Source organism: Cenococcum geophilum (assembly GCF_001692895.1).
Source record: "Cenococcum geophilum 1.58 unplaced genomic scaffold K441scaffold_1, whole genome shotgun sequence".
Classification (NCBI taxonomy): domain Eukaryota; kingdom Fungi; phylum Ascomycota; class Dothideomycetes; order Gloniales; family Gloniaceae; genus Cenococcum; species Cenococcum geophilum.
In genome coordinates, this window is record NW_027137559.1 from 368,370 (window position 1) to 394,088 (window position 25,719).

The 25,719-nt window shown below is 37.4% G+C and overlaps 2 protein-coding genes across 2 annotated transcripts; both read right to left on the minus strand.

Moving 5' to 3' along the window:
• Nucleotides 1–22,577: 22,577 nt before the first annotated feature.
• Nucleotides 22,578–23,318, minus strand: K441DRAFT_672355 (uncharacterized protein; the record flags this gene model as incomplete). The annotated part of the gene is made up of 1 exon (XM_067650540.1): nt 22,578–23,318. The coding sequence occupies one exon, from the start codon at nt 23,316–23,318 to the stop codon at nt 22,578–22,580; it is 741 nt and encodes a 246-aa protein (XP_067510199.1).
• Nucleotides 23,319–24,547: 1,229 nt separating this feature from the next.
• K441DRAFT_533194 (putative thiosulfate sulfurtransferase) lies at nt 24,548–25,646 on the minus strand (the record flags this gene model as incomplete). Its single annotated transcript, XM_067642267.1, has 2 exons — nt 24,548–24,849; nt 24,929–25,646. 2 exons carry the CDS (start codon nt 25,644–25,646, stop codon nt 24,548–24,550), a joined length of 1,020 nt encoding a protein of 339 aa, XP_067510200.1.
• Nucleotides 25,647–25,719: the final 73 nt, after the last annotated feature.

Sequence of the window (25,719 nt, forward strand, 5' to 3'; positions counted from 1 at the left end):
CAGCGCGTAGCTTATAGAAAGCCTACTGCGCGTCGTCGGGCTAGGACTAGGGTTAATACTATTTAGTAGGCCCTTTTAACTTACGCTTCTTCTTCTTCTCCCTATCTAACGTTGGGTTATAATATACCTATATAAGATATACGTATAGGGGGTATACAGTATCCGAGTAGTTTTAGATAAATCGCCTATAGAAGTTAGCAAAGCTAAGGAAGACCTAAATGTCCCTATAGGACTTAGGCTTAGGCTATTCCTTAATAGCTTTTACGCGGTTAGGGTCCATTATAATACCCCTAGGGGTAATAATAAAGCCTAGGAACTTAACGTTCTTAGTATAAAAGATATATTTTAATAGTTTGGCGTATAGGCCTTAAGCGCGGAGCTGTCGTAGTACCTACTTAACGTGCTTAACATACTTATCCTTATTATTTAAGTAGATAAGAATATTATCTAGGTAAACTATATAGATAGTATCTACTAGGGTTCCTAGAGCTTTATAAATATAGCTCTAGAAAGTCGTAGGGGTGTTAATAAAACTAAAGGGCATTACTAGGTACTTAAAGTAACTATAACGTGTCTTAAATACGGTCTTTCATTCGTCTCCCTTTTTAATACAAATCCTATAGTACGCATCACGAAGATCTAGCTTTATAAATATCTTCGCATAGCTAAGCCTATTAAAGAGTTCGCTGACCAGCGGTAGGGGGTACCGATTTTTAATCGTGATCTTATTTAGGCGTCTATAGTCAACGCATAGCCGCATTATACCGTCTGCTTTCGGCATGAAGAGGATAGGCGCTTTAGTAGGCGACTTATTAGGCCTAATCCAGCCCTTTCTAAGAGCACTGTCTAGGTACTTTTATAAGATCTACAACTCTTTCTATAAGAGGTTGTAGAGGGGCATTTACAGTAGCGTCTTGCCTTCTTTTAAGTCGATTATATAGTTATACTCAGAGTTCTACAGTAGCATGCTTGCTAGCTTATTAGAAAAGATATTAATTTCCTCCTTATATATATCTGGCAGGCTAGGGGCTATAGAGGTTAAAGCAACTATTATATAGTAGTGTACTTCCAGAAGCTAGTGAAGAGAAGAGTATAGCCGATATGCGTTTTGTAGGTATGCTCGTATTAAGAGTATATATAGCTCTGCTGCAGTATACTTAATAGTTTTAGGGTTTTAATTACCTCCCCCTTATATATAGGTAATCTACGCCAGCACCAGAGGGTCTCTATAGGTACTCGCTGCCGGTAACAGTAGGTCCTCTACTATGTTTATAACCGGTGTCTCTATATCTAGAGGGTCTGTATAGGTACTCGCTGCCAGTAATAACAGGTCCTCTATTATATTTATAACTGGCGTAAAGAAGGAGTCTTCTAGCTATAGCGAATAGACTATTTTGTCAGCCTTAATATCTACTAGAAGAGCGTTAAGGGTGACTATTTAGAGGCGTCTGGGGTCTAAAGTACCCTAGATAAACTATTTAGAACGGAAGCTAATTAATAGATCTACTTCCGCGAGCCAATCCTATCTAAGAACTATATTATAACTATTAAATAAGCCGCCCTAAAAGGTCTGCGGGCTAATAGTGCGAGAGGTACCCTAGAAGTCGCTAGTGGTAACTATTAGATTATAAGCATCCTAGATTATTATCTAGTTGCTATTAAGGAAACGTATAATAGGTTTATATAAATATAGCGTATAGCGTATAGGCAGGTTAAACCTACGGACGATATCTTAATTAATGAGGTTAATTTAGCACCTATTGTTATATAAAGTATATAGGCGGACTTCGCCCTAGGGTATATCTATTACGATGTATACCATAATATATTTCTTTTCTCCCTCTATATTAGGCCCTAGTTATAGTTAAGAAAGATGCGCTATTAGGGCTTTAGGTTTTCCAAAGCCTAAGCTAACTTCTCTTTATTAGCCTACTTCCAGTATTTCTTACGGTGGCCGCCTACGGTCCTTTAACTTACTTGCATAGTACTAGTGTCCGGGGGGTCCCCTAAGCTATCCAGCTTTTAGGTAATCTCCCTAGGAGTTTACTTAGAAAAGCGTCGCCCTTTTTAGGTTCTATTCCCTAAGCCTAACTCTATAGAGCCTGTGCTGCGACCACGCTTTATACGCGATAATTTACCGCTACCACTTACGCGATCTTCCGTAAGCTTTGTGGTATTAAGCAATTACTCTATACAGCGGATTTCATTAAAGAGGTCTTTGGCGGTTCTTACCTATTAGGCGAAGTTCTGGCAGAAGAGCTCTGCTTATAGGTGGGCTAGGAGATATAAGAACTAAAAGTCTACCTATTATTTAGGATTGATAAAAGGGGTATATAAGAAGAGGTCCTCTAAGCTACGCATATGGGCTAGAAAGACGTTAAACCTCTAATTCTCCTTTATAACAGCTATATAATACGCTATAGCGTTATTAAAGCGTCTTACTATAGGGTTTCTAATCTAGTCTTAGACTATAGTCTTAAATTTATCCTATAGTAAAGGACCCTTGTCCTTAGTGCCTAACCGGCAATAAACTAGTTAGGCGATTGTCTTCTCTTTTATAAGACCTTTAATGGCCTAGCGCGTGCGTCGCTTATAGTTATAGTTAGCGTTATTAACCTTAAATCGGTTCTTAACTGCGGCAATCCACCGGTTAAAATGCTATTAAGTAGTACCGCTAATATTGGGTAGTAACTTCTTAACCAGGGCGTTAAGATTTAATTAGTGTATACGTTTGCTATATAACTTATACTCTTCGCTAAAGAGGCGACGGGAGGGCTTTATTAAATTAATAATGCTCTATAAGTTAGCTATTTTCTTAGCTAGCTTATCTAGCTCCTTTATATTAGCGGTATTAGGTAAGACGCTAGTAACCTTACTAAGCTCCTATTAAGCCTAGGTATATAAGTTAAACTAGTCTTTAGCGTTCGTAGATATCTAATCGTTTTAAGATTTAGAAAATGGCTTAAATGCTACTAGTGTGCTTCTAGCGGTTTCGTCTATACTAGATTTTAAGGCGTTTTACGATCACATCGCCAGCGTATTACCATTGGGTATAGGCGTCGGTTTTCTTTTCAGAGGCATTGTAGAAAAATTAAACCGGCTATCCTCCTAAGGGGATTAGTAAGGATTTGAATGTAAGGTAAGGATATGGATAGGGAGTCTAATGATAGAACAATAGGTATATTGTATAGACAGAGACGAATCCTTAAGGGAAAAGGAGGAGTCTGTGTGCGAGGTAGGAAGGGTTTTCCCTAGGTATGTGCAGCGCACGTACCTTACGGGCGAGTTACCCCTGGGTTGCCCCAGGGTTGCCCATACCTTGCGGCTATATAACTATCTACTTAGGTTTTACCTGACAAAAAACCTTACCTATTTTATTTAAACAATTTAAGCCGCCCTACCCCTTTGCACTAGAATTGTCGCCTAACGCTACTTCGTAAATTGTATTGATTTGAATTAATTTATAATCAATTTAAGTCAATTCGGGCTTAATTGGAAGACTTACTGCTATGCCTGGTAATAATAAATATATATTTAAATAAACCGAAGACATACTATAGACGTAATGCGTAGACGAAGGCATTACTTTTAAATGCTAAGCCCCGTATATTGAAGAACAAAATAGTAGAGCTAAATAATCTAGACGAACCCTTATAGAATAATTAAGTGCTATATAGCTAGAAGCTTCCTTACCCCTATCTCTAGGACTAGAGGCTTTCCTTACTACTAGCTATACACTTAATTAAACGCCAAATAAGTAACTAGGATGGAAAACTCCGTACGAGATCGCTTACGGCAAGCCGCTATTACTTACCTATATATATATATACGGCTGCAAAACCTATACACTAGATAAATAAATTAAAAGGGGAGATAAACTAGCTCCTTATATATTAATTAGACATCTAGTCGGCTATAATTTAACTAATATCTATTAAATCTGGATTCTAAGTCTCCGCAAGGTTATTTAAACTAAAGACGTCATATTTAACGAGACCTTATTCTATAACCCTAAGGGTTAAGATATTAACTACCTGCTAAGGGAAGCATTAGAAGACACTCTCTAGATAATTAGTCTACCAGAACCTCTCTATAAGGATAAATCTAAGGATAAATCTATTCTATATAGACCTACCTTAAATATAAATTAAACGACTATACCTAAATCAAATAATGCGGTAGAGCCTTGTATAAAGGATACCAAGTAGTTACCAACTCCTAGCAGAATAGTATCTCCAGATTTATTAGAAATAAATACTATACCAGAAGGACTTTAAGACGATATCTTAAATATAATTAAAATAACCCCTACCTAGCTAAGTTCGCTAGAGCTATTTAATATAGCTCTATAAGCTAATAAAGTCTTAGCTAAACCTTTTGCCAACCTTATCCTACTAAAAGGGTTAAAACGAATTTAACGTTAAGCGTATATAGCAGCACTAGCCAATCTATCTACCCTATTTAATTACTACGCTGGCTTTATTATAGGACTAGTAAAGGATATTAACCAAACTAGATCCTTATCTCTATATTAGGACAACCTTTCTCCTAAACTAAAGAATCTTAAAGATCTAAGAAAGCATCTATTAACTACTAGCTTCTAAAAAGCTATAGAAAAAGAATACAATAGCCTAAAACGTTAAGGGATATTTAAAATCGTACTAAAGGAAGAGGTAAGTAATAAGCAGATCCTTCTACTAAAATAGGTCTTTAAATATAAGCTTAATAGCAACGGCTACCTATAAAAGCTTAAAGCTTAACTATATATCCGTAAAGACCTATAGATTACTAAAGAAGAGATCTATACAGTAACCCTAGCTGCTCGAATATTCCATACTCTTATAGCTATAGCAGCTGTATTTAATTTAGAAATTTAATAGTATAACGCTGTAAACGCGTTTATAAATGCTAAGCTTAGTAAACTAGTCTACTGCTACTACCTAGAAGGATTTAATTAAAAAGGACATATCCTAAAGCTACTTATAGCGCTATACGGATTAAAAATCTCACTACTACTTTAGTATAAAAAGCTTACTAATACACTGTCTAAATTTAGATTAAAGCCTATCCTAGGTACTAACTGCCTATTTACTAATAAATAACTTATTATCTTCTTTTACGTAAACGATATTGCCGTTTTATTTGCCAAAAAGGACCTTCTAAAACTAGAAGAATTTAAAGCCAAACTACTACACTAATACGAGATCCGTGTACTAGGAGACCTATAATAGTTCCTAGGTATTTAAATCAAACGAAATTAAGTAAGCAGGAAGCTCTGGCTCTGCTAAGACTCCTATATTAAAAAGATAGCCAATTAATTTAATATTTAACTACTAGAAAGATTCCCTAAGTTACTATTTCCTAAAGAACTAATTCCATCTAACCAGCAGACAACCCCTTAAAGAACGCTAGCCTACTAGCAATAAGTAGGGTCACTTACACACCTTACCGTATTTAGAAAACCTAATATTACTAAGATGTATTCTAAGCTGGCCGAATTCCTAACTAATCTAAATTAAAAGCACCTTAATATAGCAAACTAAGCAATTACCTATTACCTTAGAACAAAATCTATAGCTATTAAATACTCTAGCGAAGTATTTAAAGCATATATCTACTTTAGAAACCCTAAAGAAGAAGACGTTACCTTTTATAGAGCATCTAATATAGTATTTATAGACTAAAAGGAGACCAGATGGAGCTCTTAAGGATATTTATTTATCCTATTTAGAGGTCTAATTAATTAGAAAGCAACCCTACAGCGATCTGTTATACGCTTAACTACTAAAGCAGAGCTTCTCTCCCTATTTACTACTGCCGTTAAAATTATCTAGTGGTAATAATTCTTTAAGGCAATAGGCTTTAATTTAGAACGCAATTTTACTATACTTTACGACAATATATAGACCGTATAACTCCTAAGACAGGATACACTAAAGCTTAATACCAAGCTTCGACATATTAACGTCTATTAGCACTAGCTAAGATAGAAAGTTTAAGACAAAAAGATTAACATTTAATAGGTCCCTATAGACAAAATACCTACTAACGGCCTTACTAAGATCCTACCTTATTAAAAGCACAAAGCTTAGATAAAGCAATTAAATTTAGTGGATATTCAACATTGTGGGAGGGTACGACCACTCTCAGATAGGAAAGTCTCAATGCTGTCTGTCTGTCTGTTGGTCGGTCGGTCGGTCGGTCGGTCGGTCGTAATCAATTAGTAGGAAAGCAGTTAGTAAGAAGAAAGGAAAGAATATATTCCCGGTCGGTCGTGCCTATCCGAGTTATTATTAACTCTAAGGGCTCCAGACCGATCTATATAACTTATATAAGGCCTAAGCTCTCCTAAAGCTATGCCTAATCTAGATATTAAATCTAGGGGCCAAATCACACTACCACATACCTCCCCCACCTAAGTTGTTGTCCCCTAACGACTTCCAAAACTCTAAAACTCCTTATCTTTAAAACAAAGGCGCGGTAGGTAATTATATACGTTCCTTACCCTTACTACGAACCCAAGATAGTAAACAAGGAGACTCTATTCTGGTTAAATAAGACCATTCTTATCTACTTGGCTAAGCAGCAAGAGAGACTTTAGACTGGCAGCTCTTAGATAATATAGCTCTTTCGCGCCCTTCTATTTGCTTAGTTTTGTCCTATAATTCTTTAGGCAACTCCACATAACTCTATCCTTCTATAATAACTAGGGGTACTCTACTTAGATCTACCGTAATAGCTAAAGGATTAATTCTATTATTAATATAGTAGAAGTAAGAGCGGCTATTAAAGCGTTCTATCTTAGTTACACATATTAGCTTAAACGCATCTTTATAATTCTTAACAGCCCTAAAACGGTAGGAATGCATCCATTTCCCAACTTCGTTCCTATTGCTATTAAGAAGAAAGTTATAATCTTAAACTACCGCTAGAGAATCCTATTATTGTTTACTAAGAAGGGCGTTAGATAGAGCGCTAGCAGCTATAAGCTTAATTACTACAGGGAAGTGATATGGAATTGCGCCGTAGAGATTAGTATGTCTAGACGGCGTATAGGGCGGCGCTCTTAAGTCTTAGTGCGCATCTACCAACTCTGCCCAAGTACCTCCTTTAGTAACCTTAAGGTTATTATAATCGTCCTAAATACCAATAAACTATAGTAGTATTGTTCGCCGGGTTTTAGTTAAAGGTCCTTTCGCTCTATAAGGAAGGTAAGGCATAGTTATACGCACATCTCCTTTTTTATATGGCTAAGCTACCTAGTCAGTCGCATACTTTTCTACGTCTTTAGTAGTCTAGTCTTAGTTAGAGATCTTATAAACAAATCCGTTGCCCTTAGTTAATCCTCACGCCTTAAGATCCTCCTACTATGATTCTAGGTGGTAATATATACCAAGTAAAATAATTATGCAGTTATCCTTAGTCTTATTATCTAGAGAAATGCTCCCTTAAATTATATTAGTACTATATCTACTTTTAAGAAGCGAGGGAATATTAATATTAATATGGCGGAAAGCTGTAGAGTCTCCTTTAACTGCGAATTTTATATAATAAGGGTAGGAGATAAGTCGCCACTAGCTGTTAGGTCTAAGGGCGTAATAGAGACAATAATACTAAGGGTCTTATCTTATTAGCTATTAACAGAAACCGTAGACCATTATTCTTAACTAGCTATAATTTAGCCGCCCATTAATTAGACGCTAATAATAGCGGTATATACGCATTTCCTTATTAATTATTATTAAGATACTAAAATCCCACTACTATTTAAACACGTTTAAAATCACGGATCCTTCTTACTACCATACTTCTTAATCTTTTAGTAATATTATCCAATTAAGCAAAGCCTCTCTATTATAGGAAAACCTTAGCGCTAAGTTATAAATGAACTTATACAGTCCTAAGGAATCGGACGGAACTAAAAGTCTATAAGCCTTTCTAAACTAGGAGTATATAGTAGGATTAGTCTTTATAGTGCCGAGGTAGTTATAGGCGTAATATATTAAATAGAGTCTATAACATAGTATGGCATAGTTTAGACCTTTTATCGCCAAACCTATATATCCTCCTATTGCTTAAGTATACATCTAGTAAACCTTATATATCTCCGGATTAAAACCAGCCGCCCTATACCAGCTACGCAAGAGCTTTATAACCTCTATTAGTTTGATTTTAGTAGTTTAATTTAGGGACACCTTAAGATACGCTAGCACATTATCCTTACAGTTATATCCTTGTTTTACACGGAGTACCGCTATAGCATCTACAGCCTCCTTAATATACTCCACATTATCTCCTAGCTTAATAATATTCTCATTAAATATTAATTCTACTCCTAGCCCCCCTACTTCTAGGTAAGCAATTATTAGCCCCCTTCTTGGATTCCTTCTTAATAAAGATACTAGCAGCTATAGGGGCGAGCCAACAGGCGTTCCAGCTGCGAGAATACTCTCATTTATAGATAATAAAGGCGAGTTAACTAATATAGGCAATCCTTATTAGGACGGGCTTGGCATAATATTAATGCCTCCTCCTTAAATAAGTGTCGACGGCTAAAAGGCTAAGGGATTTATTATATTAGAAGTATACTATAAATATATTCGCAGTGCAAGAGCTAAGCTCTCTCCTACTTATCTAATTCCAACATTAGTAACCTCTAGTCCTATAGTAGTTAGTCTCCTACTTCTTAGTAGTAGGTCCTTATTTAAAACAAGGAAGCTAGTTAAGTGTCTTCCTAAACTATACTTATTCACCACCTGGTCTAATATTACCCTTCCTAACATCTTAGATGCGAGCGTAAAATCGGTCAGCTATAGTTAAGTAGTGTTCTTAATACCACGTCCTAGACGTTTAAGCCTATTAATTAGAGCTTTATTAACTCTTACTATAACTTTAGGAAGTAGGTATATTATAAGCTTTTAGACGGCGGAGAGGAAGTTATAGGAGACTATATATTTTAGCGGTCCGTTAAAAATATCTTATCCCTAGGCCTTTCGGATGGTTTCTCTAGCTTTATTATATTAGTTTCTCTAATCTTTAGCCATTTTGCTAACGTCAGAGATGTCCTTAAAGATTAATATAAATGTATCCTTTTCTAGAGATACTTATAGTCCGTTATCTTAGTTAATGAAATTAACTACTACACTAGCCATATCTGCGTAGTTTTCTTATAAGAGCAAAATCTCGTCACAGATTTAGATAAGCACTACTCAACGCCAATTAACCGCGAAGCCTCTAACTTCCGTTAGGACGTCACTAATTTATTACTTAGCTCCTTTATAGAGGACTAGTGGTCTACTAAATAAAGACATAATAAGCATACCATTATTCTTAATTCTGCTTGGTTTCTACTTTAGCTAATTATAACTATCTCTAAGGTTTATTAAGGGCAAAAAGGTAAAGTTCTAAATAGGGTTTCCTAATCTAAATGGTCTACCGAATCTAGGTAGTGGTATAGAGTTCTACCAGCTCTAATCGTTAAATAGACCAATTATGATTTTCTATACCCGGCATAAAAAATTACTATTAGCTTAGTAAAGGCGGTAAGCGGAACTAACATCTTTATAGTAAATAATACTATATAGTTATTTACAAACATTCTTCTACCCTTACCTTACTATTAATACGTATTAGATTCCTAACTAAAAAAGCAAATAAGAACGCGTAATAGAAAGAGCTTTAGAAAATACGGCAAATAAAAGAATTACACGGCTGTTATCTATATCCCCTCCCCCGCCGTAGAACTTAACTGTCCCCTAGTTAAATGTTTTATACTTAGTTCTATTAAACGATCTTTCTAAAACATACACTTCTTAAACTACGCGGCGTTGCGATACTAGTGGATTTTATATATCTTTCTTAGGCTCTAGCTCTGCTGTTATTTCTTATAGCATAGTTCCGCCTAACTGGTCGAGCCAGTCTTCCTAGTGGACTTTAAATATCTATTATTAATAGAACCTCTTTAATCTATTTCTAGAAGTTTAATTATAGAATAGTGTACTATTAAGATCCTTAATCAAGTACTATCCTTTATAAGGGTAACTCTCACATATACGGAATAGGCCCAGCCATTTTAGATCTAACTTACAACTACTAGAATAGTCTTACTTAAGCTGCGTGTTATAAAGTATAACTATATCTCCAACCTTAAATCCATCCTAGCGAATGCAGTAGGTGTTATTAAAGTACTCCTTATTTACTACCCTTAGTCGTCTTATACGCGTAATAGCCTCTTTTATATCTATATCTCTTTAGTTAAACTACTTTATATAAAGTACTAGTAGCTCTACAGTAGTCCGGATTGTTTACTAAGGTAGCGTCTACCAAGTAGGTATACAGAGTTCAATAGGAAGGACATACTTATATCCGCATATAACTCTTACCAGTATTATTCCCATAGGCCGCTTAATAGTTATCCTATCTGCCTATAAAACGGTATAAAGATTGTCCAGCTATAAGCCATCCATTTTTGCTAAAGCGTCTATTATAGGTTTATGGCCTCGCTTTATAAAGCCTTACGCCTAAGTATAGTAAGCGAAAGCCATAACCCTCTTAATATTATAGAGTTCTACGAGCGCAGCGGTAATATTAGCATTCTCTCCTCTACTATCTACAGAGAGCTATCCAAATGCTCCCCATTGGCAGATAACATCTTCGTAAAGGAACTTCGCTATACTTTTCGCATCCTTATTTTAAAGGGCCCAAGCTTCCACCTATCTAGATATATATTCTTAAGTAATAACTAGGTACTAGAATCTAAGACGGCTTAGAGGTATAAACGTAATATCTACTACTACTTATTATTACAAGGTGGACTCCTATATAGGGTATATCGCTTCTTCTTCCTATTCTAGCTGTTGCTTCTAGCATTATAGACACGATTTAATATACTATAATATCTAATCCTATAGCCCTAGCTACCAATATCAATTTAAGATTCTCTAATACGTTCCTTTTTATTCGCGATGTCCGCTTTAATTATAAAGGCTTTTAATAATCTCTTGCTAAGCGTCCTTGTTATTAACTACCCTTTGCATTAGTATATTTTTTAATTATCGGCGGAAGAGCTATTAATTGCGCACTAGGAATTTCAGCGTATATTATTTAAACTTTTTAAATTCTTTAGTATTTATTTCTTTTGGACGTTATAAGGTCACTAGCTATTTTATAATCTTCTAAGACTTTCTAGAATATAAGTCTTCCAGTAGCAGATCCACCTCTATTTTAACTAGGCTAGCCGTATATTCTAAAGCACTTAGTTCGCAGTTAATGAACTCTTTAATATCTTTAGTCAGCTTATTAGGTCGTTTGCCATCTAGTAGTTGTTATAATAGTCTATTAGCTAGGCTATTCTTCTTCCCTAGAACATGCCTAATATTAAAGTCCTATAACTGAATCTATACTAGCTATTATGTCATTAAGGCTCCTAGTAAATTAGTAGCAGCACAATTTAGTTATATAACTAAGGTATTTATATCCGTCTTAACTATAAAGCGGACGCCGTATAGGTACACTTAATACTTCTTTAATATATGCAGTAATGCCCGACATTTAAGCTTTCCTGAATTGTACTTCTGCTCCGCTTAAGACTAAATGCCGCTCTTATATTAATATAGGTGGTAACAACCTTGCACGTCCAGTTATATAAGACCGCATCCCTACCCATTCTTACATCCGTTAACGGTGAGAATAATTAGCCTAGCCCCCTTACTATAATCTAGTTAAACCAACGCGGGTATAGTAGTGATTGCATACTTTAGAGTCTTTATAGCAGTTATCTGCTCTATACCCTATACAAACGGAATATTTACTCGTAGTAGTCGGAAGATTAGCTCTGCCTTTATTACGAAGTCTTCTACCTATATTCAGTAATACACAACAACTCCTATAAAGGCTTGGGCAGATATAACGTCTTTACAGTCTCTCTAGTAAATAATCTTTGCGACTTTTAACTCTTCCAGATATTGCCCCTTTCTATTATAGCGGTAACCAACCACTATAATCTCGTCCTTGTAGAAATGAGACTTTGCGCCTAAGATTATATACCCAGCTCATTCCAAATCTATAAGTACTCCGTCTAGCCATATAATATATTCCAGAATATATCTGCGCACGCCTAAAAGGCTCTCTTCTCCATCATACATTATCTATGGTCCTTTTACTATAATATTATCTAGAAACGGCAGGGCATAGTGTAGGATATATTACTCTAAAATCTTAGTAATTATCCTCACAAACTAGGCTACTGAATTTATTCCTTTTATAGGTACCGTCATTTGTTATAGAAGTCCTAGAGGTATTATAAAGGCCATTAGGTTCCTACTTTCTATATCTAGCTCCAATTAGTCATATTTAGAGAAGAAGTCTACTAGAGACATAACTTTACACCCTGCAAACTCCTTAGAAAACTCATCAGCATATGGCGGCAGATTTGCGTCCCTAATAGTCACTTGGTTGATATTTATTACCGCGTTAATTAGCCAGTACTTCTTATGTTCCTTTTTGCTTATAAGAAACCATAAATTCCTATATAGGCTTTCGCAATATTCCAGAGTCCCTTAAGCTAGTTATTCTTATAATATATTTATTACTTCCCCTTATAGGGCTCTTAGTATAGGGAAGTTTGGCACTTGCTATGCTTTATATAGTACAGTCTTAATCTTTAATGGTGGAGTTACGTCTCTACTAACACAACCTATCTTAGAAAACTCCCATACTAGAGCCTCTTCTTAGTTAAATAATATGGCCTTAAAGATTTCTCGTTCTCTTAGCTGGAGGTCCCCTATAATTACGCGCTCTAATTATTCTAGCTTTAGCCGTGTACTATAGGCCAGCTTAGTATACCGCGGCTTAAGGAAATAATTATATGGACTAAGGGGTAACTCTTAAATGGACGCCTTTTGCCGACGCAAGGCCACTTCTTACTACTCTATTATTCCTCCTATAACCGTTCTGTCTGGTACTAACGAATTAACTAGGCGGACCTTCTCTGCCTTTTATTTATACGCAGTTACTATACTTATAGCATTCTATTAGGCCTTACTCCTATAGCCTTCTATTTACATCGTAAATAGATCCGTTATCTTTAATATTTAATATATAAGGGATCTAGCCTTTGCTTTAAATACTAGCTTCTACCTTTCTCCTAAGTACTTCTTTAGGACTTCCTTTAACGTTTTGCTGTCGAGCTTTCTTTATCTAGCGTTATGCTCTTCTTTCCGTTAATTGCCCTATTTAGCGGATATCTAGAATGGCAAACGTCCTTATTAAAGTTACACCTCATTTCCCTCCTCTCCGTCCTCGGCGTCCTCCTTATCCTAATATGCCGGGTTATAAGTAACCCCGGATATGATCCTAGCGGTTATACCAGTTACATATTTCCCGAACTACTACCTATACTAATTCCTTTATCTAGTCTAAGGAATATTATGTCCTTGTAGGATGTTAAGAACCTTATTTTAACTCCGCTATCTTTTAATTAAATAATGCAAGATACCTAGCCTATTGCGGTTTGCTGTGTTACTAGCCTAGCCCTTACTAACTACGGCTTACTAAGTATTACCTTATGTAATATTTCTCCGATAGCAATGAAAGTCGTGGATATTAAGACGTCCCCTATAACTATAGTGGCTATATACACTAATCTAATAAACTTAGACTAAGTCCCATTTATAGACATTAAACGTATACCCTATAACTACGGGGGCAGACTTAATATTAGCAAGCCGTATTGTAGAGCCACACTTTCCTTAATAAGGTTAAGCTCCGCTCTAGAGTTAATTAAGCACTTAACCCTTTTGTCTCCTATCTATGCTTCCACCTTTAAACATCGTCGTCGAAACTAGGTAAATCCTGCTTCCCGTTTAATCTGGTCTACCTCTATAGTTATTAGGCCAGCTTGATTAGTATAAAACGTCAGGTATGCTAATGACGTAAATGCCTTAACACCCTCTTGCTTTTATTGGTAAGGTTCTATAAGAGATAGCGAAAGCGGCTTAAAGAATAACCTTACAACTTCAGGCATATACATAAGGCAGTCACCGACAGTAACTTTAATAGTTTTTAATAAGATCTTATCCGCCATTATAGTTAGGCTTAGGACGTTCTCTTTTAATATGTCTATTATCCTAACCGGCTTTAGTCGCGGTGCTTTAGCAGTCGCAGTCGCTTCCGTTCCTTGCTCTACTTCTCTTCTTAGCTGTTTAGTATAGTCTATTTTATTAGTCTCCTTATTATCTACTAGTGAATGGGGGGCCTGCCACTGTAGTCGTGGTGCGATTTAGATATGTCCTCCTAGTTATATATTTTAAACTATTACTAGTTGCAAACCAGTTAGTTTTAAAGGTGGTTTTGTTACCCTAATATCTCCTCTTAGCTTCCTAAGATCGTATGACCGTATTATAGACTGCGACTAGGTTGCTGCTCCTACTGGATTAATATACACTAACTCCACTTAGTATATATCTTCCCAGGACTTACCGAGCTTTTCTTCGCTTTTAGCGCCATTGCTTTCTATAAGCTCTACTAAGGATGCATTTAGTTAGATGCCTGTCGCCGTTACATTAGGATTAATATTCGCATTCTACCTTAGCCAGTCTTTAAGGAACTAAATTTAATAGCTGCTCGGTAAATACGGGAGTGGATTTCCTAGGTACTAACGTGTTCTAGTATAGATTTGGTTGTTCTCGTTTATATATAGGAACCCCTGGCTAACTAGTTCTTAGAGCTCTAGGTATTAGTTAATAAAATAATAAGGGCCTCCATATCTATAACACGTCTTATCTTATGCCTAGTATGCACTAAGGTTTCCTAGTCCTTTATACCTTCCTAGACCTAGCTTATATTACTCTTATAGCGCCCCTTTATAGGACGGCAGTAGTCTATTATTATTTGTTACTAGTCGCGGACCTACTTATTCTTAACGCGCTAACGCCTTATTTAGGAGCTGTATATACTATATTAGGTCTTGGCGAATTCTATTAAGGAACGGCATTAAAGATATAACGCTTGCCAATTCAACCGTCCCAAGATTAAGCTTCCAAAGTTAACTAGTAAGGCTCTCTAGCTTAGGGTCTATTTCTTAGGTCATATAACGGGTACTTACCAACTTATTTAGCTAAGAGACTACGGGCGGCTAAAGAGCAGCATCTCTCTAGTTTAATATAGCCGGCTACTGCTCGCGGAATTGTCTAACTAGTTGTTAGAGACCTTGCTCCTTAGGGTTTATTATTAATAAGCAGTCTGCGCCCTTATATAAATTAAGCCTGTCTTCTACAGCCCTTCTTAATAGGTAGAAGTTAAAAGACTTTCGTCTATCCAGGTCAGCTCCTGTCTTAGTTATAGTATATTTTTAATATTTAAATAGGAGTCCTTTTACAAACCAGTATCCTTATTCACAGTTTTCCAAATTATTAGCTTTAGTAACCTTCTAAAAAATTAGTGTAAATTATCTACAGTACTCGCGTATACTACTAGGTAGGTTATTCCTACACTATAGTATATACGCTTCCAAGAATTCTACCGTCTTAACTTATTAAAAGTAGTTACTTCCTTAGTAGTCTATCCGAAGCTTTCTTACAAGTTCTATCTATCTGCTAATAATAAACTTAGGCAGACTTTAGATCTAGGTCCCTATCCAATAGTTACAATATTCCGGAAGTCCTTAATACTTCTTATTATCCGTAACACGGTATTAAATACATAGTCGCTCATATTATTCAATAAATTGCGATATATTTTATCCTATAAAGTAAAGAGTCCCTAGAGTCCCTAAAGCTAGCATAGGCTGGGCCATAACATATACCTTATCTTATTCCATTAGTGGTTTATTATAAGGTAATAGACTAGTAGTTTCTTCTAGGATAAGTAAGTTAACCTCCTAGTTCTTATCCTCTCTTTATTAAAGGTCATCGGTTCTAGACATTATAGGAGTTAGGTCTAGTACCACATCCTCTAGGTTAGGAAAACTTTGTAAGTCAGCAGGCTGCCTACTTTCTTCTCCACCGTCATTATAGAATAGGCCTAGCATCCCTAGTATTCCCTTTATTAGTCCTATCGCCATTACTCTTATAAATTTAAGGGAGGCTTATATAAATACCAGAAGAATTATATAGACTATTATAAATATAGTAAATAAAAAATTAAAGACTTCTTTCTACTAGTCCTAATATATCATAACCCTCTCTTTTATCCTCCGTCCTGCCATACCCCGTGCTCGTATTCCCACTCCTAGTCGTCTATTCCGTCTACCATAGGTCTTAGATAACAATCTCCGAAAGTGTTATTAACTTATCTTAGTAATGGTAATGCCTGCGCGTACGTCGCTAGTAGTTCCGTGCTCAATTTCCGCACCTATTGGTGACTCAACAGTTTTCAGTAGCTGCAGCACGTTCCTATGCGTCTCCTGTGTATATAGCGCTAGACTTCTAATCCAAAGAGCTTGCCGTCGTCCCCACGTAGAATGCCATAAAATATATAGGAGGGTACAACCACTCTTAGATAGGAAAGTCTCAATGCTGTCTGTCTGTCTGTTGGTTAGTCAGTCGGTCGGTTAGTCAGTCGTAATTAATTAGTAGGAAAGCAGTCAGTAAGAAGAAAGGAAAGAATATATTCCTGGTTGGTCATACCTATCCGAGTTGTTATTGACTCTAAGGGCTCCAGACCGATCTATATAACTTGTGTAAGGCCTAGGCTCTCCCGAAGCTATGCCCAATCTAGATGTTAAATCCAGGGGCCAAATCACACCACCACAACATCAGGTTAATTAATTCCATTTACAATATTCGCAATATCCGCAATATCCATAATATTTATAATATCCGTCACAGTTACCCTATCCGTTTACTACTCTTAAATTATATCTAAATTTCCTATTTTAGTATAGCTTCTGCCTTTATTTTATATTCTATAGCTTTAACTACACCATTAAATCTGGGGGGGTGTATAACCGACTACCAACACTACTAAGACACAAGATTACCGCTTAGAAGGCTCTAAGATAGCGTCAACGCCACCCTATATATTAATTGTAGATTAATATTACTTGCAGATCACTATTCCCATTTTAGTTACCTATTACCCTTTTATATCTTATTACCTCCACCTTCTTCGTGTATATATAGAGGCTTTAGAGCCACATTCACAATCAAGTCGTTTATTTAATTCACCACACTACAAAGCTTATAATAACGCATATATAACGCATATTCTCCCGCTAATAAGCCGTTTAACTACCGTAATATATTCTCGTTTACTTTATGCCGGCGTTTATTTACTATAGGTATCTTATCCCTTGCAACGTTAAAATGTGCCCTATTCTTATCGATAATCTCCAGCGTGAGAATCTTAGAGTCGTGTAGCTCTGATCAGACCTGCGGAGGATAGGCCGGATAGGCCTCTCGGATAATAGACCTATCAGCTGATAGTATCCGGAGACTATCCGGATAGTCTTAGCAAAACCCCCTAATATACTTACACTTGTAATGCACCCCCCAATATTAAATAAATAATTTTTCTATTAGTATAGATTTATAGAGCTTATAAAGCGCTTTAAAATGGTACCACTTTTATCTAAATATCCTAAGGATAAGTAATATTATATAGATATAAGGCTTATAAGAGCTCTGCGGAGGCTCCGCTCGAAGCTCTGCGGAGGCTCCGCATAAAGCTCTGCACGAAGCTCTACACGAAGCTCTGCATAAAGCTTTACACGAAGCTCTGCATAAAGCTCTACACGAAGCTCTGCACAAAGCTTTTATATAGAGCCTCCGCAGTAGAGCCGTCGTACGCAGAACCGTCGTGCAGAGCCTCTATATATAGAGCTTCGTATAAAGCTTCGTATAGAGCCTCCGTAGAGCTTCGTGCAGAGCTTCGTGCAGAGCTTCGTGCAGAGCCTTAGCAAATACCTTTAGCTTTCCTACTAATTAGATATCTTCTTTCTACCTTTTTATTTATATTTCTCTTTATATAAAATACTATAAAATAAAATAAAAATAGGAAAAAAGAGAGGAGACCTAGCAGTTTAAATTCAGTAACTTTTTTCTACTCCTTATTATCCCCAGTTCCACAATCCGATCCTTACCCTTTAATGCTCCCGCTGCCGCCACTATAGGCTAAGAATTTATATCGTACGACGAATATTAAGCTCATAATCCCGCCACTTGCAATTTCTATAGCACCCACCACAGAACCCTAAGAGACTTTAATATTTAGTAAAGGGGCAAGGGCCTACTGGACGACGTAAAGTCGCCGTACAAGCCTCGCAAGGCTAGTATTAATTAGCTCTCTGCCTCGTACGAGTAATATAGGTTACTTATAGTTGTATTTAGAGACCCACAGCTCTAAATTAGAATTGCATTTATATATAAGGGCCTCCCTATCCGCACCTGCCTCTTTAATATACCCCTAACCTAAGCCTCTACATTAATCGCCGGTAAAGCTTCCACCTTCTCCTACTTATCCTAAGAGTAGTTAGTTATATAAGTATATTATACAGAAAGAAGAGTTTACTTATAGTATAGTAATGTGCCGGAGAATCTATTATACGGTAGGACGAGAAGTATACTAGACAATTATATTTCCCGATTCTTAATAAAGGACGACGTTGGTGGGATTTAAATTTATAATCTATTAAGTTTAAAGTTAGTATATATTTACCTATGCTACCTATACGCCTTTAGTGGTTACCTTTTGCCTAAAATTATTTTATTTATATACCCCCCTACCCCCCTTTAGTGTTATACAACATACCCCTTATATACTTTCCCTTGTACAACTATAAAAGAATACTTAGAATCTTATAAGCTGCCTAGTCCTTTGCGCATTCTAATGCCTTAAGTATTTATAGAGTAGTACTTATACGATCCCATAGAACGCGACGTTAAGAACCTAAAAATACTCTCTTTAGCTTATCGCTTATTCCAGGTATTAAGAGAACTTTAATTATAAGCTGTAAGAGTTATAGAAATCTTATATACTAAAGAGGCTGGTTCTACTATTAAATAGCTGTTATATGGCTATTAAGCGGAATTAGGTTCTTATTAATATAGTTATTAAACTTATCTAGACTTTACGGACGAGTATATTTTAAATAATGCTAAAGACGAGCCTTATAAAAGGCAAAGAGGTTTTCTTTAGACTCTAAAGGCGACTTTTAAGTTTTCTTAGTTGCGTACGATATAGTTAAACCTAAAAGTATTACTTTCTCGCGGAATCTCTCCTAGAGCTTTTATACGCTAAAAAGCTTCTTTTCTTCTTTAATGGTAATATAATTGTTCCAATCTTTTAAAAAAGCCGTATAATACTCCGGGTTAAGAACTCGTGCTGCTAGATAGTAGGGAGAATTATCTAGCTTCTTAATGTACTTTATAAGCTTTTCCTTAGCATGTTAGAGTTAAGGAGTTATAAACTTATCCTTAGCCTTAGTAGCTATTACCTGTAGGAAAGTTAGCTAAAGAAATATTAAGAGTATTATATAATATACTAATGCGGTCTATATTATATCCTTAAAAATATTAACTAATTTTAGAACCCTCTCTAGTGTTATATAATCTCCTTAAAGAAATAGAGTTGCTTTATAGAAAGACTAAAGGAAATTATAAATCGTATAAAGATATATCTATTCGCTTATTAAGAGGATATTATCTTTTAAGTTATCCTTATAGCGCTCTATATAGAGTTAAAGCCTAGCCTTTACCTTATCCTCTAGAGCTACACATAGTATAAAAAACTAGCTATTCTATCTTATATAGTTATTAAGAGGAACTATTTTACTAGTATATTTGGTAAACCATATTATATAGTTAGCTAAGCTACGGATATAAATAATATAGTTATAAAGCTTTCCTATCGGCCCTATAATATTTCGAATATTTTTACCTCTTTTACACTTTTTATCTAATGCTAGCTCTAATTCTTTATCCTTCTTTTTCTTTTTTTTAACTAGCGGTAGTACTTATTATACGACTTCTTCTTCTTCCTCCTTTTCTTCTTTATTCTGTTTTTTATTCTCTTTATTATATAAGTTTATAAGCTTTTTATCCTTTTTTAAACTAAATAGAAAGGCTTAAATAATAAGATTAATAACGTGCCCTTAATAGCGAATTCTTTAATGTATTATAATCCAGTTGATTTTATACTTAAGGCTAAGCTATTAGCTAATTATATAATAGAGAATATTGTTTAATCCGGTATTATCGCCAATAAGAGCTCTAATCTTTGTTTTAATATTATACTTAATAAGAACCGGATAAAGCGCCTTTTATTAATCTATATTACTCTAACTAGATACTATATAAAGGGCAATTAAGGGGTTCCGGTATTTATTCTAAATATTAATAAAGCTAGTATAGATTCCGAGAAAAAGGGAATAACTTAAAGAAGTCTAGATATCTACAGTAAAATAAATTTTTATTTTTGCAGATTAAAGTACTTTTTGTATAATATCTTAACTCTTAGTAAAGTATTTAAGAATCTAGGCTGTAATTGTTAAGTAGTATATAGGGATAATTAAGGGTGCTTTTTAATTTAATGCTTTTATAAAAGTATAAAACTCTAGCCATTCTATATATAAGAAGGGAAGCCGTTATACAATAATTAGATCTAGAAGTGCTTGCTTTATAGTATTTTAATATACTATATACTTTAAAACCTTACCCTTAAGACATTAAACTTCTCCTCTTACTAAAAGCTTTTAATATAGATCTAAAAGAGATCTCTCCCCCTAATCTTTTACTGTTGTACGCTCCTAGTTCTCTGCTAGATTCTATTTAATAATATATTTTTTAAGATAGCCTTATAATCTAACAGTTAAGGAATAGTGTCCTTTTAGGTCTTAAGGAGGATAGTATTTATAAAAGTAGCGTTTCTTTATATAAGCCTTTTCTTCCTTTATTACCGTATAAGTATGTTTATAAATTAAGGAGACTTATCTTAAGATCTGTGTTATATAAGTAGTTAGGATTAAACTAGTATTAGCTTTAGTTTTAACGCCGCTTAAAAGGGTAGAAAGTATATTAACTTTAAAGGAATTATTATTATTAAAGTTTTTAGGGTGAATTTTACTAGTACTAGCTATATTTATAGCGTCGTACAATAGGGGGTAAAGGTTTAGTTTTGTAGTTAAAATTTTGCGGATATCTAGATGTTATCTGGATATTATCCTTACCTCAGCAAGCTCAGACCGAAGAATTAATTAGCGGACTTACGTATATCCGCAAGCGGATATCGCTAACCTTTTTTGTCAAAAAGTTGATTCTATGGTCTGAGGGACTTTTCCAACGTTTCTTAAGCGATGCGACGTTGTTTGTATGTAAAAGCAGTCACCTTTTTTAATGAAATTGATCTATAGCCCCACAACAGCTATTATTTTATAAATATTATTNNATTAATCTATAGAACTAACTCTATAATTNATNAACTTTTNGGCCTTATATATNNGCCTNCTGCGACATTATAGCTAAGTCTCGCCGCGTTGTCTAAATTTGTATAGGGAGCTATATACAATCTTTAANAAAATTGTTAAAGCTACCCACGTAAGGTCTAGGGCTNNACATAGGCTTAAAATAATCGCACGAGCTAGGTCTATAAATGATTAATTTTTGGCTCTTATATATATACTTTTTGCGACGTTATATATAATGTTACAATCCCTAATAATAACTTTTTTTTTGGCGAAAATAAGTACAGCTCCTAGGGGTTATGGGCCAATTTAGACCCCAATATCTATAAAATATCGGGTTATCTCTCTAATTAATGAACTTTTCTTAGTATTTTAAGCCGTTGTAGTTGAGTAATTTAACCGCGAGTATAGGGAAAATCGTGGATATCGTCGGAGCTGCTAAGAAACATTGGAAATGTCCCTCAGACGTGATTCCGGTGGTTTCGCACAAACGTAGTTAGTCAGGTTGCGGACCGATTAAAAATCCGCACCAACGGAATCACGTCTGAGCTTGCTGAGGTAAATATTATCCGATATCCGGGCTATCCTCGGATAGGATTATTATCCGCCCGACCGGATAGGATAATCTATCCTCCGCAGGTCTGGCTCTGATTCTGGTGTTCCCGCACGGACCACCTCCAGTAGGACCTGCAAGGGATAGTTATATACGTGTATATGCTTAGTATATGCACTGTATATTCAGTGCATGCGGTCGCTAAAGGTGAATTGTGGCTACCGATGCGCGTTCTGTGTGGGTAAAAGTGTAGCACTGCCGATCTTTTTCCGGTGGCTCTATCGGTGACCATGCTCAGCTTCTCAACGTGTCTTGGAAAAGACCAAAACCGAGTGGAGTTCGTAATCAGTAACTTGGAAGAAGTGAGATTTCGAAATGCCATTGGGCATCAAGGCTGGCCTGATTGATGTAAGAATTTATTTGCCCTCTAGGTGATTCCCATTCAGAATAAGCTAAAATTTGCTGGTTAATACACTTCTAGACCGTGATATAGCTTAACATGTTCTCTAGTTCTAATTTGGAAATGACCAACCAACCGAGTCTAAAAAGCGCTCAAACCGCACCACAAAAGAGTACCATATCAAATACCCATCCAACACCTCCCACAAAAACTTATCCCTTCCCTCCTCACATAGCCACCCCGATCCCCTCCAACTGCATAAGCTCAGCCGGCTCTCGCTTCTGCATCTCTACCAGTCCCTTTACAGCCGGCTTAATGATATTCACCTCCGCCATCTGCAGCAGATTCCCGCACACATCCGCAAACAGCGCCTCTCTCTCCTTCTCTCCCCACTCCGCGTCCGCAACCCTTAGCACAAACACGTCGCCATACATCTTCCTCCCCGTTGGCCTGAAGCAATTCGGCACCCTCCGATTCAGCGGGAGCCCAAAATTATCGCGCTCGATAACTTGATCCTCAATATCGACGGACGTGTCGATATTCGTGCCAGGCCCATTGGTACCGACGAGTCTAGCGGGCGCGTCGTCGATACATGGTACATGGTAGCCGGTATAGATGGTTACATAGATGCCGTTGCAGGCGGCGCACGGCTGGTCTCTTAATACATTCCTGCAGGACTTCATCTGCATCCATTCTTCGTGCAGTAATTGCGCCCTACGGACATCATCTCCGCCATTTACCCAGGGCGCCCAGAAGCGGCGAACGTCTGGGGCGTGCTTTAGGTAGCTACAGCGGGTGTCGTTGATCGCATAGGTGGTGGTGGTGAGGTAGACGTACTCGGCGGTGGCGAAGGAGTGGTCAAAGTGCAGTGCGGGGAAGCGGACGGCGAGTATATTGATGGGGTGGAGCGGTTTGGGAAGGCGGAAGAAGTTACTGAGGATTGCACGGAGAGTGGCGTAGCAGCGCATGATGGCTAGGGCTGGATAATAGGGCCTGAAATCGAAATTTAAGCTCCCCCGGGCGACTAGTAAACGAGTCAGAAAGACTAGGCAACTAAACTACTTACGCTGATGACACTGCAGAGAGCGACCCTATCCCAATCAGAAGAGATTTCGAAGCGAATGGTTTTTTTTTAAAATAAAAAAGAGCCTAGGTCTTTCGAAAGCAGACTGAAGGCGGCTTCTAGAAGTGCAGGAATGCGTAGATAGTTAAAATATTTCTATATTCAAGCTAGGCTTTCGCAATCATGAGTGTAGAAACTAGTTATTATGAAATATGTTATGTAAACGAAGGAGTTGCGTAGGATTAACAGAGTTCTATAGTTGAGGAAAGAGGTGAAGAGCTGGGATGATTGTGCGATAGAAGATAGGGTAATGGAAGTATGAAGCGGAGATATCCACCTTCACTTACCAAGGCTTGGCAGTCAAGACGCCTATTGAAATTGACGAAGTTTGATTCGTAGAGAGATATGGGACTTTATAAGCTTTAACGGTTTCCAACACTAAAACTCCAAGCCTCAGGGCACGGACGTAATTATACGGGAAACCTAAACGATCATCAAACCCCCAACTAGCAAAAGCACATAAGCGACGTAATGGAAAAGCTAATATCAAACCGAACATTTCTTTTCAACGCCCCTGCAGGGGTAATGAAGGATCGACAATCATCCCCAGGACTCGTTTACCTCGACGTGTGAGTAAAATAGCCGCATCTACCAAATTTATCGGCGATTCCTGAAAACTCAAAAAGCAACAGAAATTTCCTAATTTTTTTTTTACTTCGGTCAAATTGAAGCTCAAGCCTGCAGAATCTTTTAAGGCTCCTCACCGGAGTTTGGGATGAATATGTCGAGCACTATTGATACGATTTGAGGAGATTCTGCAGCGGCTCGAGTCCAATGGGTGGATGATTGCGGAATCAAATAACCCCAATCGAAAAGACTTCCACGACAGAGCGATTCCTGGTATGGACGGTAAGAACCTTGCTTGTGGTGCTTTGTTATACATTTTCTCTCAGGTGACGATATCCTCCGAGAAATCCTAGAAACAGTCAAAATATTGAAGTAGAATACAGAAAGTAGTCATTAGTAACGTAACTAGCGGACACTCATCCCCAGGGAAGAGCGACAGAACAAAAGGCTATCGATTCATACAAGGTGAGCAGGTGCCACAAACATTAATCAGCAGGTATGATGACCCTAGCCTCCGACCTTCTGGATGAGATCCTCACCAGGCTTGACTCGTTGGGCCCACTCGGTCCAGCTTCCATCGTAGAGTCCCTTCTTCTCACTGGGATATCCGGCCTCAACAAGGGCAGCATCAATGACTGCGGCGGTCACACCAGTGCCACAGCTGCTAATGATGGGCTTGGATGGGTCGATGCCTTTGAACTTGAAAAGAGCTTGGAGGTCTGATGATGGGAGTAGAGCTTTCGTTTTCACATCAAGAAGGGAAGACACTGGCACGGAGATGGAATGCGGAATATGACCGGAAGAAAGCCCTAAGTCTAGTTAGAAGGATGGCCATTCATTGAATAGAACGAATTATAAGCGATGGCAAAGAAACAGGACATGGCTTACCGGGTCTTGGTTCTGGCTCTGTTCCCTTCCATCTGCCCTCACTTCTAGCGTCCAAGATTTGCACCTCCTCAGCACCCTCTTTTCCTTGTTCCAACGCTATCTCCTTGACTTGTTCAAATGCCACGACTTTGCCCACGTCAAGCTCCGGGACTGGATACTCCACAGGCTCGACAGCTTCCGGCTCACCGCTTTCTACTGGATATCCTTCTTCGCACCACAGCCTGAAGTTGTTCAAGAGGTGTACATTAGAATGTCCGAAGACTTGAAGGGTCCACCCTACCCTTGGCGCGCTGAATATACCCAGTTCTTTGGAGTCGTACACAACTACGCTGTCGTCCCTCCGAATGCCCAATTGGCCCATTGCTTTGGCAAAGTCTTCCGGAGAGGGAAGCATGTGTGGGTAAGGAGAGTTTGGATCCTTGACGGCATCCAAGTCAAAAAACCTTGCACGCGGTACACGACCAGCAATGAATGTATCCATCCCGGTCCTACCAGAAGTATCGTTTGGTAGAAACCATGTTGCGCACAGTGGGATTATGCGAGGTGCTGTAGAAAGCCGACTGTGGATATTCTTTTGAAGAGCAGAATCGAGCTGGGCAGGCGTGACAAGGTAGGAATCGAGCGTATATTGGGACATGAGTCGTCGTGCTACCCGAGGCAGCTGAGGAGAGAGGTACGAAAGCGGGCGAACGGCGGCGCGGAAACTGACAAATAGCATGACGGAAGCTGTAGGGTATCGGCTCGGATCAGTTCAGATAGAAGAAATGGACATGAAGAGCTCTAAGGGGGAG